Source organism: Crotalus tigris, unplaced genomic scaffold (genome assembly GCF_016545835.1).
Source record: "Crotalus tigris isolate CLP2741 ecotype Arizona unplaced genomic scaffold, ASM1654583v1 scf7180000019762.1414395, whole genome shotgun sequence".
Taxonomy (NCBI): Eukaryota; Metazoa; Chordata; class Lepidosauria; order Squamata; family Viperidae; genus Crotalus; species Crotalus tigris.
The window spans coordinates 503193-522313 of record NW_024097700.1 but is presented as its reverse complement, the minus strand read 5'-3'; the positions used below and the strand labels follow the sequence as shown (position 1 = coordinate 522313).

At 34.1% G+C, this 19121-nt stretch overlaps 1 protein-coding gene across 14 annotated transcripts in view; it reads right to left on the bottom strand.

Moving 5' to 3' along the window:
- The window catches only part of GLIS3 (GLIS family zinc finger 3), a 138013-nt gene that overhangs the window by 45388 nt on the left and 73504 nt on the right, over positions 1-19121 (bottom strand). For 13 of the 14 annotated variants that reach the window (XM_039364461.1, XM_039364453.1, XM_039364459.1 and 10 more), the window contains one exon: positions 1505-1666. The exons of the other annotated variant lie outside the window; for it this stretch is intronic. In XM_039364461.1, coding sequence (XP_039220395.1) covers positions 1505-1666 — 162 coding nt within the window. The remainder of the gene's footprint in view (positions 1-1504; positions 1667-19121) is intronic. 14 annotated transcript variants of the gene reach the window in all.

Below are 19121 nucleotides of genomic sequence, written 5' to 3'. Positions count from 1 at the left end.
CTTTTGAAGTGTTGATGTGTTGTGACCTAATAAAGGTTCTCTACACTTGCATCATTTGAGCCAGTTTGGTCTAGCATTTAAGGTGCCAGCCTAGAAAGTGGGAGACTGTGAGTTCAAGTCCTGCCTTAGCCATGAAAGCCAGCTGGATGTCTTTGGACCAGTCAATCTCTCACAGCCCAGCTCATCTCACAGGGTTGTTGTTGTGGGAAAAATAGAGAAAGATATGTTGAGTATGTTCACCACCTTGGGTTGTTTGTAAAAATAATACAAACAAACAAATAAATAAATGTGTATGCTTAAAGGAAGATCCCTTGTTCAGGACTATTTCCATTTTGCTTCAGGAATAATCTCAACAGAACAGCTTTCTGCGCATGCACATTTACGTTCAAATGTCATTGGGAGTATCCTTGTGACAGCATCAGGCTACCTACAGGACACAGCGCTCAATGTTTCAAGGAGTTGGGTTCAGAAGGGTGCTTCTGTTGTTTTATGAACTACATGCCTGTAAATGCCCATCTATATTTTCCATCTATCTTTCCCCTAAACATAAGAGCATTATTATTTTCTATAATAAAGTAAGTTGGGGGGTTGTAGTCACTGTGAGTTTGTGGTGAGGGGGGGGCACAGAGGGAGGCTCAGCCAATTTAACTGTATACATGTTATACTTTGATAATAAAGGGTTTATTATTATATTAGGACCCGTGGTCTTCAGTCTCAATTTTGCACCACCTCTGGCATGGTATGTATGAGAGAAAACACTATATCACATTTATTTATTTAATAACTATGCAGTAATATACTATAGCCTCTGTTTCTTCATTCAGATCTACTCCTCTTTAAGTTTTCTGCATATCTCTTTAGGCAATCAAAACATGTCCTATGTGGGGCTTTGAAGCAGCCATGAACTTTTAGGAGTGAGTATCTGGATATCCTAATGCAGTCTTTTTCACCTGGGGTTCCATGTACTCAAGACTTCTGTGAGAAATTGTGAGGGGTTCTGTAAGAGATTTTGAAAAAACCTTTTTTATGTTTAATGTATCATGAGCTGCAGAAATAATATTTTATGCAGACATTTCTTGTGACCTGAAAATTATTTCAAGGGTTCCTCAAGGGGGGGGGGGAAGGTTGAGAAAGGCTACCTTAATGTGATATATGGAAAGCTTTGTTTATAGGCTGATGGATTTGTGAAAGAGAAATGGGTGAGCGAACTGGAGAACATTGCCCTATATCACAACAAAACTAATCTGCAACTTACAGTATAAAAATGTTGTATATAGTAGGCAGCCTGAGCCTCTTAGACTTATAAAAAGAAAGTTCTGTCACAATGATCTCTTTTCTTATAACAAGAACTGAATTTCAAAACAACCTGAATAACATGTGCAAACAATCCTTCTACAGTGGTTCCATTGTAAGTCCCCATTCTATATGCACTTAATAAACAATAAGTCTGCAAGACATCAGTCAGGATAGCAAAATATTATCTAAAATCACATTCTTCCCTTACAGTGTCCAGGTGCGTCCTCTGGTGCTTGGCTCGGTCGCTGGAATTACTGAATGCTTTATGACAGCCTTGATGCTGGCAAAGGTAAGGTTTTTCTCCAGTGTGGCTCCTTAAATGAATCTTCAGATTTTCTAGTCTAGAAAAGGCCTTCTTGCAGCCTTCAAACTGGGAAACAAAATAATATTTCTAAGATTTGAAGGAAGGGAATTTTTTTCTCTTTTTTGCACACAAGCTGCCTACTGTATGTATTCATATTAAATGCTTAAAAGTTAGTATTTAACCATTGCAGATGTTTATTAATGCATGTCATAAAGAGAAGTCTACTGTCCCTGCTTCTGCAAATTAATGGATTCATCCATGTTTCTGAAAAGAGCAAATATAAATGCTTCAAATGTGCACGATCACTTCTAATTTCTCCACCTACAGTAATTTACTGAATATCAACATGGGGCATATATGCTGGATTTTCAGACAAATTCTTAAGGAGTATACTAGAGTCAGTTTTAGATGTGGTCAAACAATACAGAAAGTCATTAACAATACAATTATATATCTTTTTTCAGAAGTAATTCTCATTGAGTTAATTAGGGCTTACTCTCAGATAATTCAGACAATTTACATCTCTGTGCATATACAATATAATTATCACATACTGCAGCATAGGATACAATTGTAATCTAAAAAAAATGCAGCAAATAGAAATCTAACATGGACTAATTGTTTGTATAAAAGTAAGATTATCCTTTAGCACCCATACATCTACCTAAAAATTAGTTTTATACATTAACAGAGCACTTAATACTACATATTTCTTTTCTGTGTAGAACAAAAACATTCTCCCTTTATCCTTCCCCTCAGTGCTGAATATTTTTTGGAATAGGTTCCTTTCCACAAGCATCTGCTACTAAATCCGTGACAAGGGGTATTGGAGCATTTTCAAAAATATAATAGAGAAAAAGATTAGAATCATGCTTTCTGAACATAACATGAAAAGTTTCATTTGATAAATGGGTTTAAATTAAACTTAAGCTTAGTTTGTTTATACCTTACAGAGCTATAATTAGATGAAGAAGCAAGAAACTAAGTTTTCTTCAGTCACATTTTCAAACTGAAATGTTAATAACTTATGAGTTATTAGATATAGGTTTGAAGATCAAATAACAACTTTTTCTGCAATTCATCATGTCAGCTTTTTGTTGTTTTTAAGACTATTGGAGAGAAGTAAACCTGAGCCATTTGGCTTTATGGAAGTATTAACATATAATAATAATATTCATCATCATCATAATCTTTAAAATGTTTTCCTAATTATTATGTTGTATTTAGTATCGTATATCCAAACTGAAGCTGTAATCTAACTCAGAAAGGCACTTGTTGGACCATTACATTTTATTGTTCTTGTCAGTAAAAATCAAATGGTGTGAGAAATACATTTAAATATAGAACCCTGAGTTACTATGTTAATTTAATATGAAACGTTTTGCAAATATAGAGAAGCTATACAAACAGTTGTATATTCATAATAAAACCAATGTGATTTTTGTTCTGTTTTTCTGTTGGATTTGCTGCAAGTTTTCACAAACCTCCCATTTCAAATACTACTGGATATTAATTCATTTAGAAAAAAACAATCTGTAAATGCCTCGTCCTAACTGAGGGAAATGTAATTTATTTGTATTGTGCACATTGTTTTATTCTGACTCCTTCCTTTCTCACCAAATGCTGCTGCAGAGGATTCCGTTTATAGTAGTTGACCGCTTTGGGGGAATATCTTAACTCTTTCCCTCCAGCTGTTTTTCAATTAAAAATGCTTTTGTGAATAGAGATGGATATCTTTTGAGCAGAGAAACTGCCAGGAGGAGTTGAATACCTTTCTTTTGAATGAAAAAATACATCTTAGTGGCTTGGAATTAAACAGGAGATGTTAGTTCCTGGACAACCCTTTTTACAATCAGATAATGAAGTATCTTTTAAATAACACCCAAAACATGATTAGAAGGTAATGCAGGTTGTAAATATGAGTAAAAGTAAAGATAAAAGTTTCCCTGTCCAGGGTGTGGTGCTCATCTCCATTTCTTGGCCAAGGGAGCCAGCGTTGTCCAAGGATATTTTCCACGATCATCTGGCCTGGCTATATGCCAGTGATGGCGAACCTTTTAGAGACCGAGTGCCCAAACCGCAACCCAAAACCCACTTATTTATCACGAAGTGCCAGGGCCACATCAGCATTGTGGTGCCCTCGGGGGGTAGGGGTGGCCCACTGGGTGGGCATGGCTGCAGTGGTCACAGCATATTGAGTGAGCATGGCTGGGGTGGGTGCGGCCACCTTGATGTTGCTCATGGGGGGATGCCTGTGGGGGCTGGGCAGGATTGGGGGAGATCCAGGGGGTCTCTAGTGGGTGGGGTGGTGGGCAGGAGGCTCATTCTGTAGGGTGAGGCAGGGGGTACGGCACAGGTGCCATTGTTGTGGGGCAAGGCAAGGGAGGGGCGGCTGCTGCCTGACACCATCAGCCCCTGCACACAGAGGCCAGCGAGCGCATGGGGGCGTGCTCTACCATCTCTACTCAAGTTTGCTAGCCAGCTGCTTTGCCTCCTTTGTGCTGAGTGAGGCTGCCGCTCCGGGCACCAGCGGTGGCCTAATGGACCTGCACGAGTTGGTGGTGGCAGGTGTGCCCACAGAGAAGGCTCTGAGTGCCACCTCTGGCACGCGTGACATAGGTTCGCTATCACTGCTATATGCCAAAGGTGCAAGGAACACTGTTACCTTCCCACTGAAGTGATACCTATTAATCTACTTACATTTGCATGCTTTTGAACTGCTAGGTGGGGCAGGAACTGGGGAAAGGAACATGATAGGAACTTGGGCAAAGAGGTTTACCCAAATATAAGTATAACTGACTAAAACCAGAGCAGTGCAAGCAGATTAAGGCTGACTTTATTTCATTTCTGATCCTCTCTTATTCATCACTGATTAACTGAGCTCACTTAGTTCTTTCAAACAGCACCGTTTTGGAATTTTTCTACAAGCCTCTCATAAACACAAATTAGAAAGATTTTATACATACATACATACCTCTCTCTCTCTCTCTCTCTCTCACACACACACACACACACACACACACAGCAAACACTAGTTCATCAGGAGTGAAAAAAAATAAAGACATGCATGCAAAGCAATGTAGACATGCTCTATGGAATTGCCCTGACCCACCATCCTCAGACAAGCCAATTGTAAAAAAAAAAAACTTACAAAAATTTTGAGTCAGTTTATCCACAAGTATATACAGTACCCAGTAACAAATATTGTACATTACTATATCATACCGTACTGTAAAGTACCATTGAGAAGTTTTAAATGAGAAGTAATATATAAAATAAATCAATCAATAAATAACACAGTATAATGTTCCTCAGGTAATTTAACATGTGCATTTAAAACTTTCTCAACTGCTTCATCAAAATACTGTTTATATTCATCTGTTATATTCATCTAATAGCAATGTCATAATTTTAAGGTACTCATGTTTTTAAAGAGAAATCCTGAAAACGAAGGGAGGCATCTTTAATGATAAAGCGAATCTTCTGAATTTTAAACACTCTGTGTACATTAGAATTTAAATACAAGATATCGGGCTCTGTTTTATTCAGAATGCAATTCTCTAACAGTCTAAAATACATTCCCAGTGGAATGTCTTAAACATAAGTATTATCCACAAAATGTTGGCTGGACAATCTCAGTCATGATAGATAGGATTTGAATTAATTAAAGCTGAAATCATTATGAATATTTATCAGGAAAAAAGATACACCTTAACTGTAGATAAGGACATTTAGTCAGGTTTTTACCTCTGCAATTGCACTCATGAGCTAATTTACCTTTCAGAACAATGATATTCACATCTACTTTTGCATAAATCTAAAGAGAATTGTCCAGATTATACATTATTTGCACTATATAAGCCTACATAAATGACACATACACACACAAACAAACATATATTTTGTTTCTAGATTGCTCATCAACCTCAAGGAGGGGCTCTGGGCGGTGTACAGCATAATCAATATATAAAACAGCATATATCCTGGTTTATAAAAACAATTATCAAATTAACCTGTTTAGAACTGGGCTTCAATGAAACTTTGCAAATACAGTCTTAATTGACTTAGCTGTTGTTTCTGTGAAGATAATTAATATTACAGCAATTTTTTTGGAAAAGAAATTATTTCTGTATATATCAGATGCTAATAATTTCAAATCCATATGGAGCAATCAAAAGAAAAAGAGAACTTGGAAATTAGCTCTCTAGAAAATATCTTATTAGGAAAAATTAGCTTTGTATTTTTTTTTCCTATTTTGTACCTTGGTTTTCGTCTCATTTTTATTTAGAGTTAATATTATGGTCATAAGCTTCTAATGATATCCACTTGAGGATAATATTCTACCCCAAAGACTCATTATGTTCAACATTTCATGCAGATACTCATCCTAACACTCTTACATGGGAATAAATCTCACTGATCTCAAGGGGTTTGGAGTAAGCTCTTTTGCATATTGGATCTTACTGTTATTCAATCACTTCTGAGTGTTTGTGAACTTGACAAACAGTATTATGCAAGGATAGTCTGTCAGTAACTGCTTCTTTGAACTCATGCTTGTGTTAAGCTCATGCTTGTGTCATCAGTGTAGTGATTACATCTAGCCCATTTGTCTTCTTTTGATCTTGTTTTGATTGCCTTTGATTTTTCCAAGCATGTGGGAAATGATCCCTGCTTTTTTATTATATGTTCAAAGTACTAAAGCTTTAGCTTCATTGTCAGTGCTCCATTGATCAGTCTGATTTTACCTTATCTAGTATTACGTGTCCTGTTTGCAGTCCAAAGTATTCTCAGCAATTTTCTCCACAACTAAAATTCATATTTAAAAAGACCAGTCTTTCTGATGAAACAGTTTTCACAACTCTATGCTATAACATATAATAGCTCTATAAAGCCCTATAAAGCATGGATCCAGGCTACTTATGAAAGCAACTTCATCCCATCACAAGAGTCTGTCATGTTCGATCAGGCAGGAAAGGTATGCCGCAGATCCCATCAGTCAAAAAATTTCAACTGGAGGGCTCTAGGAAGACAGCTTTTTCTGCCACTGCCACCACATTATGGAACATCCTTTCCCCAGAGGTGAGGCAGACCCCTACCCCACTGTCCCAATCTTCCATAAAGGGTCAAAATTTAGCTCTGCAGCCTTGCAGCGGAGGCGGGGAGACAAAGGACCAGGCAATTCTCAGGCTGGTTGGTCCTCCCTCTATCTTTATTAATCAATGTTAAATGGTCATCTTAGATTTTTTTTATTTCTTTCAAATTTTATAATGTTATAATCTCATAATTTTAAAGTGTTTAATCCTAAATTATTTTTAATATTCCAATGTTAACCTTATATGCTGTTTTGTATATATATATATACATATATATGTTTTCTGAGGTTTTCGCGGGTGTTTGTATGTAGGTCTTTGGTTGTTCGGGTTTTCTCCCGCGTAAAATTGGAAGTGTCTTGACGACGTTTCGACGAAGTCCCATTCGTCATCTTCAGGCTGGTGTTTTCAGCTTCGTGCTTCGAGGAGCACGAAGCTGAAAACACCAGCCTGAAGATGACGAATGGGACTTCGTCGAAACGTCGCCAAGACACTTCCAATTTTACGCGGGAGAAAACCCGAACAAACAAAGACCTACCTACCTACCTACCTACCTACCTACCTATACATATACATACATACATACATACATACATATATATTCTAAGGTTTTCACGGGTGTTTGTTTGTAGGTCTTTGGTTATTCGGGTTTTCTCCCATGTAAAATTGGAAGTGTCTTGGCGACGTTTCGATGAAGTCCCATTCGTCATCTTCAGGGACAACCCCATGTAGAGTATGCTATAATAGTCCAATAAATTGTTATGCACAAGCATAAGTATCTTGGCTTTGTGTTGGTAGGTAGTGAACTACCAATGAAGGTTTGTCTGTGCAGTTCTCAAAATACAACATTCACCATCTCAGATGCCATCTCCAGGGCCACTTTCAATCCCTCAAATATAGTTAAGGGTCATAGCTAAGAATCACATGCTATAAGGACATTGTGGTGTCTGATGTGATGTAATACCTAAACGATACAGTTTGTATTATGATGTTACAATACAGATATTATCATTTTCAGTCCTCCTTGAATGTTCTTGTTTAAAAGCTACCCCATGAAGTACTGTCATTATTGTTGCAATCTGCACTATTTTGGTGAACTTTATTTTAATCTGCAGCCCTGTGCACATTTGAAATATTGTCTCAGCAAAAGCAATAGGAATTTCTTGTAGGTAGTCAGGCAGAGTGCATTATATTTAAAAGTTAAACTATTATTGTTTAGTTAAAAAAAAGCAAGGAAAGGAAAACAGCAATTTCTCCTCTTTGATCACTTAATAACATAGCCTTTTAAAAAGAGCTAAAATGCACTGAAATCTCTATAAACATGCACTTTATGACCAAAAGCATCATTTACCTAATGGAAGAGACAGTCCTTAAAATAAATGGTTATGTTTTAATGTCTTCAATATGTTTAGATAAATTAACAGTGATTTTAATTACAACTTGAAGAGTTCTTACCAAAATGAAACGTTGGGTTTAATGTAATTGGCTGTTATTTATTCCCAGTGACATTGGTTTTAAATGACTGGCATAGAAAATCAGAGTGTGAACAGATAAAAATATCTCCACTAAAATGAAATCTGTCTATTCAGCCAGAAGACTGGCTTTTTGGCTTTTACGTATCTTCATTTTTGCAGTTAAAAAATAAAACCAGATATGCCAATGATAGGTTTGAATTTCACATGAGCAGGGACATTTAATTTATAGAAGGGAAACTTAACTAAAATGACATAGGTCTGTGATAGCGAACCTTTTAGAGACCGAGTGCCCAAAAACTGGCCCCGCCCCCTTTAATGTGACATATGGAAAGGCCTTGTTTAGATTGATCGATTTGTCAAAAGGAGGAAAGCTTGGAAAAAAGCAGTGCATTGATTTTGGAGGATTATGGGAGTATTGCTCAGTACAAAACAAAACTAGCTTCTATCTTACAACATAAAAATAAACAATAGGCAGACCTAGCCTGTTAGAGTTATAAGAGAAAATAAGATAATAGAGAAATTTAACTGGGAGTGAGGTAGGTAACAACTGTATGGTAATCTGTTTCACTGACAAAATTGTATTCTTATTTATCACACAACTCGTTTGAAACTATTCAGTTCTGATCTATTCCTTGACTATTTAAAATGTTTTACTTATTCTTAATAATACACATAATACTGCTCTAGCATCAGGAAGAGAACAGACAAGGACCATTGGCTCTCCATGAATACAAATTCTGCAGAGTCCCTCAAAGTTTAAGAGGTATTAAAAAAAACCAGTTTATTTTGATACAAATTAACTAGCAAATTCTTAGATTAGGGATTATATTTTCTCCAAGATTACCAGCAGATTAATTGGGCACTGGAGAGAGAACATGAGCTATTTTTCAAGATGATTTTTATTATAAATATTAAAAAAAGAATATTTTAATTTTGACTTAAAATTTTACTGACCAAGCATATGCCTAAAAAATGAAACAATGCAAAGTAAAAAAAAAACATGGGGTTTGTGTGGAAAAGGCATTTAAATCACTGAAGACTGACTGAATGAACGAATTAGTGAATAAATAAATCCACCAAAAGCATAATAATACAATTCAAATTTTGAAATTTAAATTTTTGAGATTTTTCCTTATTTTTTACATTATCAATATTATAGCATTATACAAATTATTACAATTTAATTTTTAAGCAATGAATAAAAGCTAGAGAATACAGAATCTTTTTGTCCAATCTTGCCTCAGAGCTAGTTCAAATACAGAGCTGATAAATTTCATTTTGTCAGCCTATAATATCTGATATACACCTATCCTTTTCAGAATATAAAATCAGCTTTATTGCAACAATCTCTTCCTAAACTGATAAATTCCAAACACTCATTAATGTGCTTAAACTTAATTCCGCCTGCCTCCTTCTCCGATTAATAGGAAACTACTTCTGGACAGGCCCAAATATTTGTACTAATGTTCCTGCACATTTACTACATATTCAGCATTTGAAAAATGGCCAACTTATTCAACCTCTTTAAATGCAACATACCCCACAAAGCTGATTTTTAGGGCATATGAAATGTACTTAGCATCTCTTTAAACCTCAAACCACTTATTTTGTAACACTGGATATTCTCTATGTTCCAGATTCCTTAAATATTACCCAAGAGTATTTCTGTCATTTAAAAATGTTTTTTAAAACTTTTCATAATAATATAAATGTAGTAATAAAATATGCAGCTATACAATTATAAAATGTATACAATTAAATCATTGTATACATTGTATAAATTGGTATAATTATACAATGTATACAAGTATACAATTAAATGGGGTAAATAATTTTTAAAATGTTTTTAAAGTATCATTGCTTAATAGTTGATTAAGGATACCTCCTTTTCATACTATTTTTTTTTTCAAAAAAGTGCTTTCCCCACCACATCTAAATAAGAATAATTCTAAAATTGCAGTTCCTTACAAGATGTAATTTTAGATTTTAATATCTTTCACAATAAGGCCCAAATAGGTCTAACTGCTTTAAGTGCTAAAACTATCAGAACATTTCAATTAAGGCCAAGAGTCTGCCAAGACTCTGAAGATACCAAGTAATCTCAAATTGAGCCCTAGTTAAACTAATGTGTAAAGATTTTATTGGTTTTTTTTTTCAACATATGTTAATTTTTCCAATCAACAAGTTATCTGGAGTTTGCTGTGCTAATACATGTTCAATTCCTAATCCTTCATTCTTTCCTCTAGCCAAGAATAAAATAGATTCCAAATTTGATAGTAGTCTGTATCTTCTTTATCTTTCTACCTCATAGTTAATCTGCCCATCTCTGCACATTCCAATATTTTCCTGATTATAAACACTGGAGGTTTTTAAGAAAAAACTGGACAGCCATTTGTCCAAAATAGTATAGGGTTTCCTGCCTGAGCTGGGGGTTGGACTAGATGACCTCCAAGGTCCCTTCCAACTATTATTATTATTATTATTATTATTATTATTATTATTATTATTATTATTATTATTATTTCTTCCTCTGATGGCAATCCTTCATTCTTCCAGTATTGTGCAAAAATTATTCTCGCTGCTGTAGTAATGTGTAAGATTAAATATAATTTCTGCTTATTAGTCTTTTCAGGCATAATACCTAGTAAAAAAAGTTCAGGTTTAAAATCCACTTCTTCACCCAATATTTTTTCTAACCACATATGTATCTTTCTCCAATAGGCCTTTGCCTTACCACATGTCCACCAAATGTGATAATATGTGCCTATGTTATGCTTACATTTCCAACATTTATCTGACATATTTTTAAACATTTTTGCTAATCTCGCTGGCGGCAGGTGCCATCTATAAAACATTTTATACAGATTTTCTTTGTATGAAGTTGACATTGTTAATTTGTAGTTTCTCTCCCATAACATTTGCCATTTTTGTAATTCTATATTATAGCCAAAATTTTTTGCCCATCTTGTCATTGTTTCTTTCACTTGTTCACTTTCCATATCCAAAATTAACAAAAAGTTATACATTTTCTTAATTAATTTCTCGTCTGAGGTTAACAAAATCTTATCAAACACAGTTTGATCCTTATAAAATCCATACATTTTTACATCTTTTTCATATCTACTTTATATCTGTAAATGTGCCCACCAAGACAAATTAATTCCCTGATTTTCCAGTTCTTGTTTAGATTTTAATTTCCCATCAATATCTAGAATATCTTTATATGTCCATATTTTTTCAAAGTCTACCAATAAACTAATGTGATATCACTATACTAAAGTTTTAAAATCAGGAAAATAATCAGGAAGTATGTGTGAAACGAACAATTACATAGATCAGATCAATGTAAGCTATTTTATCTATTATGTCAGCCTATTTTAGAAACACTTTTCTAAGATGACTCTATAAATACAATTATAAATATTTCATTAACTCTGCCCATATGATTTGTAGATTCAAGTTTTTAGGTCCCAGAAATGTGAGGTGACATCATGGTGAAATCTTCTATTTCTGGCTATTATATGATTTGTAAGCAAGGAAACATTTTTCTAATCATTATCACATTCTGAAAGCATCCTGAAATTCTGTACTCCAGTATTTCAAGGTACTCTGTACTCCAATCTGTTTAGTTTCCAATGAAACACTGATTTATTTATAAAACACAAAAATAAAACATTCCGTACAAATGTAATAATCTCAAAGTGAAGGTTCCAGATAGGATAAATTATCTCAAAAGTATCTTAAACAAAGAACCAGTGAAAGTTTTAGCAGCATAGTTTCAACTGCATTCCAACTTTTTCTTTCTAACTTTAGCCCGATTCTTTTTATTAGTTTGTAAATTAGAGGTACAAAAGGCAAAATAAATACTATAGAGCAGACGATTTGATGTGGAGAAAGAGTAAAGATCAAGACTGAAAGTTTAAGATGGCCAGGAATTTCCTACCTCTAGTATAAGATAAATAAGAAGTTTATTATTTTCTCTTTGATGCTACAATGTAAATCAACTCCTAAAAGAAATAATTAATTGCATCACAGCCCTCATGATTTTTTTTACAATTCAGAATTTATGTTCGGTATGCTAAAAATGAATGTTTACATCTTGTAGAGGATGGTTAAACATTTATAATTACAATCCTTAAAAAACTTCATTTTTTTCTGAGAAGGAATTCAACACTGAACAGGTGGCTCTCTACATGATGCTATTATTTGATTCAACTATATTAGCATTTCACACCTTTTCCTTTTATGTAATAATCCATTGTGGGAAACATTCTGCATTTTCATCAGAAGCACTCTCACATTCATTCAGTTGAAAGAGATTGAATAAATATAGCCTAATATTTAGAATGTAGGCAGTTTTCTTTCATTATTGCAGTTATTTTTAATTCTTTTTTTTTTTTTGCTTAGTGTGAAGTGCAATAAAGCAGGACATTTGATTTGAGAAAATGATGGCCAGAAAGAATAACTGAATTAAAAGAAAATGCAAGGAAGTTTTATTTCAATGTTCAATCAGTATTTCAGTCAGTGGGAGTCCCAGAAGTTTCTACTTTTCACTCTTCAAGTAAATCATATGCAAATGTGTTGTGAAATTTTAATATGTACTTTGTTGCTTACTAAACATTTTCTATTCTTCTTTTTTTTTTCTTTTTTTGCTTAGCCGCCTCAGCTTTTTCCAATTAGGTTTTTTTGTTCAGAAAAGAATTATTACTTGTATTCTACAAGTAAGAATATAATCTAGAAATATACTAGAGGTCCTTTTCAAATCTGAGACCATATTTTGCTATTATATGCAAAAAACAAAACGGAAAAAGAAACTTTCATTTGGCTTAATTTTGTTCACCAGCAGATGACAGCTTTCATTATTCGGAATAGTATCCTAAACTCATGTTTAATAAGACAACGTTCTCATATATTATAAGCTGCTTTTTCTATTGAGAGATTTAAAACAAATACGTTTTCTTTAGCAGTAGTACAGATCCACCATGAGGTGCCCAACTCCTTGTTCCAATGAAACAGAGTAGAAAAAAAATGTTTGCTTGTAACTAACAGATAGATTAATCATTGCAGTCTTGCTTTGAATTAACTCTATGAAAAGAAAGAGGTCGCATTACCACAACTCTATCCCTTTGAAAACAACAAATAATTGCTTTAAAAAGACTAACTAATATTATATACTTTTGTGCTGCTTACATCTATTTTTCTTATATTCTAAAGCTATAGTAGCAGATTACAGATGAATAGATTAAATGTAGATCTGCTGCTATCTTTCACATATAGATAATTTACTTTTATATATCATGTTGTCAGTTTTAAAATTTAAGATTAAAAGAACATTTTCACTAGCATGCAGAAATCTCTGACAATTTTCAAATGATCATAATTCTAAGTGCTATTCATACAGCTAATTTCTTCATTACAATCTGCTTAACTTTATCCCATGATTGTTGATTGAAAGCTTTGATTGTGCTTCTCGATGTCTTACCAGATAAAATAGACTGGCTTGGAAAAAAAGACTGTGGATACTTTTGTATGCTTAAAAATGCTGGTTGTAACCTTCTACCTCACCTCTGCTGAATGGTAAAATTGACTTGCCAAAGAGAATTTGGAATTTTTAACACATTCCCCGTTTGGCTGAGCTAACCAATTATTCTGTACTTGCTATCAAGGCGGCAGACTTTTCTTCCTGAGGTCATTAAGCTTGTCAAAACCAATTTGTCACCACAACTGCTGACCCTTATTGCCTCTGACAGCAGCACAAATTCAAGCTAAACAGTTGCATAAGAAGGATGTAAATGACAGATCAATGTCTCTTAGCATGTTTTCATGTATGGTTTTCAGTAGACTTCTGACCTTATAAAAAGGAGGCAATTGTATCAATGAAGTTACCTGGGTCAAAAAGCAAAAAAAGGACACGAAGCACTCTTTGGAGAGGCATACTAGCTGCCAGGTACATTTTAATTTCAGTAAACTAGTTTCATTCTCTCTCTCTCTCTCTCTCTCTCTCTCTCTCTCTCTCTCTCTCTCTCTCACACACACACACACACACACACACACACAATTTCAGTATGGTTCAGAGCTCTTTTTTAAAAAAGTGATGAAAATGTCAGTGTACCCATAATTCAGATCTCATCTCCCCCCAAAAAACCCATACACAATACCCACACGCACAAGCAGTAGCTTTAAAATAATTCAAACACATACAATGTATTCACTGGTACTCATTAATATTGTCTGAATTTGCTGATGAAGATATGCTATGGAAGCCTAAGGAGATTCTCAGTCATTTAGATCATGGTAGTCCCAAAGATACTGAAGAACTGAAGAAGCTTCTTGGATGAGGCGCAAAACATTTTCAAGGAAATAACCAAGGAAGTCAAGTTATCTTTTCAACAGCACCTTTGCAATATGCCGTTTAAGTAAATACATTTAAATATAGTTATTCTCCAGAAAAAGTACCCTCTAAAATATAGAATCGCCTGATCAGTGTGATTGTATGACTTTTTCTTTCTTTCTTTTTTTCTCTTTCTTTCTTTCTTTTTTTCTTTCTTCTTTCTTTTTCTTTTTTCTTTCTTTCTTTCTTTCTTTCTTTCCTTTCTTTTTTATTTCCTTCCTTCCTTCCCACATTATTTTTACAAAATAATTCAAGGTGGTGAACATATCAAACACACCTCCTTTCCCTTATTTTCCCCACAACAAGTACCCCCATAAGGTGAGTTGGGCTGAAAAGAGAGTGACTAGTCAAGGTCTCTTTCTGTCAATCATAATGAGTTTCTGAATGCATCATATATCATGGCTCTCTGTAATATTACTAGATGAAGATCACTTGGTATTTCCTGTGATGGCGAATGATCGGGATGGCATTGCTTTTGAGACAATGAAAAATGATCTATGTTAGCACCCAACTATTCAGCATAGCACTCAACCACATTGTTAGTAATGCCTCATCAGACTACAGCAGCAGTATTGAGCCAAAGCTTCTTCTTGATCTGCCAAGATGTATTCAAAAACATTTGATTCGTTCATTGTTTATCTATTTTGGTAATCTTTTAACATTTTGGAAGACTTGCTAAGAAACAATTGAAAAGCAAAGGAAGAAATGTGCACATGGGGAAAGAACACAAAACTATACTGTATGGAATTCCCAAAGATTATGCTCCATCTTAATTATCTCCTTCTGTCTTGTATTTCCATGACACAAAGTTTTGCTTTTCTTCCCTCTCCTCAACAACACAGACTGCCAAACATCTTGGCAAACTTCAAGTTAATAAAACCCTATTTCACAAGTTAAAGGCAGGATTGGAAATTTAACCTATTTCTTTTCCTGTTACATGTAAGAGTTGTTATATACTAAATCAAATTAATGTTGAAATAACAAATATATTAAAAAAACAGAATCTGGGACTCTTGCTCACTCAATACGAGTCCTTTTCCCCTTCACCTTCATGTACCTTCCCATGTATTCCCAAACTTCTTAAATAGTCTCTGATCCAACCCAACTACCAGGTCATATTGAGTTGACAGGGCTACCAAAGTGCAGAGGAATCCAATCTGTCTGTTCTATTGGCAGTTAAATAGTCCATTTTAAGAGTGAAGGTTTTGTATGTTTTATTTGTTTAGGAACTTTTGCAAAATAATATTTATATTTATAGAATACATCCAAACAAGCTAAAGCAGTGGTTCTCAACCTGTGGGTCGGGACCCCATTTGGGGTCGAATGACCATTTCACGGGGGTCGCCAAACAACGCAGTCCACCATTTCCCCCCCTTTTCCTTAGCTATGCTACTGCCTTTTATTCTATTGGCTTTTGAAAGACTCTTGAATAGAGTCTAATTCTATTGGCTTTCAAAAGCCAATAGGAATTGTCCAGGCTGTCTCTGCCCTGCTGAGCCCGCCAAAAGTCCCATTCTGCAAACGGTGCTGCACGAGTAGTCCTCGACTTATGACCGGTTGAGTAATCCTCGACTTATGACCGGTTGGGGGTCGCGGCATTAAAAAGGTTGAGAACCACTGAGCTAAAGGGACCAAAGTTAGAATCCAACAGGCTGTGAATGGAAGGTCACTAGTCATTAATTTTTATTTAGGTTTTTGTCTTTGTACACAAAATACAAAGTATTTAGCTATGTGAAACAATTTTTTCTTGTATAACAAAACTTTCAAGTTCCTAGTCCAAAATATCTACAAATTTCAGTATTGTGTATCTTATCTTTGATTAGATAAACTTTATGTCCCACTTTCATGTTTATTTAATGATTTTCAATGACTTTCAATTAGCTTGCGTGATTCATTTATGTCTGGTATTCAATAGAGTTGAAGGGCTAAACCGATTTACATAGAGTATCTTAAATATTAATAGTTTTTACTTGAGAATTCATATAAAGAATTAACAAACATTCAATTTTATAAAGGAAATAATGGATTTAATTCTGCAACTAAAAATAATGAGACTGATTATTCAAAGACTATATTAATGGAAGTAGATTCCTTTATTCATTTAGAACTACAATTTACAACCTATTAAACGAAGCTTAGGTGTTTCCTAAGCAGCTTCCAAAATGGCAAAATGAAGGTTAAAATAAAAATAAAAAACAGCTTATATATGCATTCTGGATAATTATTCTAATTCTGGGTAGATATTAGATTGTAGAGAATATATTTGTTTGAAATGGATATCATGAATGTGGCCTAGTTCAGATGTAGAAGAAACCTTAGCTTATCAGTATGTGAACATGGTGAACTGAGTTTCTGGCTCTTCTGCCTTCCCTTTTTTTCTTCCTTTTGGGGAGATACCGAAAATGGCATGGCAAACAAATGGTTACAAAGCAAATTTTGACTTTTTAAAAATGTTTGTCACAACATCCCTTGGATATCTATCTTTAAATAAAATTATTAAGGACAAAGAAGATGAAACTGTGATTTAAGTTTCAGTTTAAACAAAAACTTGAGTTTATCATTCCACCTCGAAAACCCCACTCTCTGACACAAAGGCATTAGTCAGATATAAAAATGAAACGTAATTTATTGATATGTGTTCAGTTGTAATAATAAAACTTCTATCGCCTCACAACCACACTGCAGTGAAGATAAAGGGATAATGGAGTTCACAATTTCAAATTTTGTTCAGTTAAGAGTAAATCATCATTATCATATACTGATTTTAAAATGAGAAAAAACTCTATGGCTAAAATCAAAGTAAAGTGTACCCTCTATATCAGTGGTTCTCAACCTGTGGGTCGGGATCCCATTTGGGGTCAAATGACCATTTCACGGGGGTCGCCAAACCACGCTGTCTGCCATTTTTTTCCCTTTTCCCTAGCTGTCCTACTCCCTCTTATTGGTGGCCACACCCACTTGGGGGTCACCACAACATGGGGAACTGTATTATGGGGTCACGGCATTAGAAAGGTTGAGAACCACTGCTCTATATTCTTAGCAGAAAATTCTGTGAATTGTTTCATATAAAAATGTAAATGTGATATGCCATTATTTGATTTGTATTGCATTTTTCTAAATGCTATTTATTTAGAAATTTATTTCCTTACCTCTTAGAGAAATTCTATCAATGAGAAATAAATAAAATATTTTTAAATCATAGCTTTTTAAAAAGTCAATTTCTTCTCCTTTAATAATTGTATAATTGATTTTCCCTAAAATATTTTTCCATGATATATGAAACAATAATTATGAAAGACTGATGGGTTACCTGAAATCTACTTTTTATCAGGAATGCATGTCTCATCCAAAAAATATTGTGCAACTCAAAATACTTTACTACATTAATGTAATTGATGAAAAGTGACATTTTTGATAGTATATAGCAGATTCATCACTCTCAAGAACTCACTTAATACAAGCAAATCTTTTGGAGAAGCTGTTTTTTCCAGTAACAGAAATATTAGAACACTTAGGACGGAATTCAAACAAAAAAAGCTAAGTTAAAAGAAAGATCTGAAAAGGTTTTAGTAATACTTTTAAAGTATGTAAAAGCTGCAACTAAATGAAAGCTTACATTTCACATTTGTAGTATTATAAAGTAGAACAAAGCTGTAGAAAAGTGAAAGGAAATATAGGAATTTACTGAGGCAATTTCAAATTCTCCAGATGAAATTAAATTACCCATTAGCATCAATTCACTTCCATTAACTGAATGGAAGTGATGGATCAGGAACATTAGGAACAACTAATTTGAAAACTGAAAATAGGCAAAGTTAATGTTCTCTAAAAAGAAAACAAAATATTGGAAAGTCTTTAATATTTTGCTTACATTAAAAGGGAAAATTAGCAAGTCACTTCTACAGAGGCTGAATAGCCTGTGTGTAATACTGAAATAAAAGTTATATGACTGAAGTAATTTTATCTGTTATCAGTTCTTGGCACTTATCCTAGTTAAAGAAAATATCTGAAAGAAATTATCTATTTTTAAGATGAACTTTTACTACATAAAATACAGTTCTGATTAATAACAAATTCTGATTCAGACTTTTTATCTTAAAAGCCCCCGATTTATAAATTAATTTGGTGACAGATCATCTCTTTCTTCCACAAAGTCCAGCATAATAGATAAACATTCTAAAACAACTACAGTCGGAATACAACTAATTAAAAGGAATAATGTTATTCCTAAAATATAGTAGAGCTCCTCCAAGCTGCAGAATGCCATCTTTGGAAGTCTTTAGGGGCAGGATGGAAGTTTATCATTAAAATTGTTTTTTGTACTTTAAATGTGCAAGATTTTGGTCTGAAGACAGAGATGAAGTCAAAGATTTTGCAAAACTAAAATGGCCTCAGGGGCATTATAGAGAATCCTCCAATTGATAGGTTTTTCAAGAATTATCAAGAGTAGTAAGTTAAAGAGGAAAGACCAGAAAGCTGCATTATGTAAGGGAAGATGCTGTCATTTAGTTTTTCCACTGAAAAATAAAATAATCTGGAAGTTCTGTTATTCCACAAAACAATGG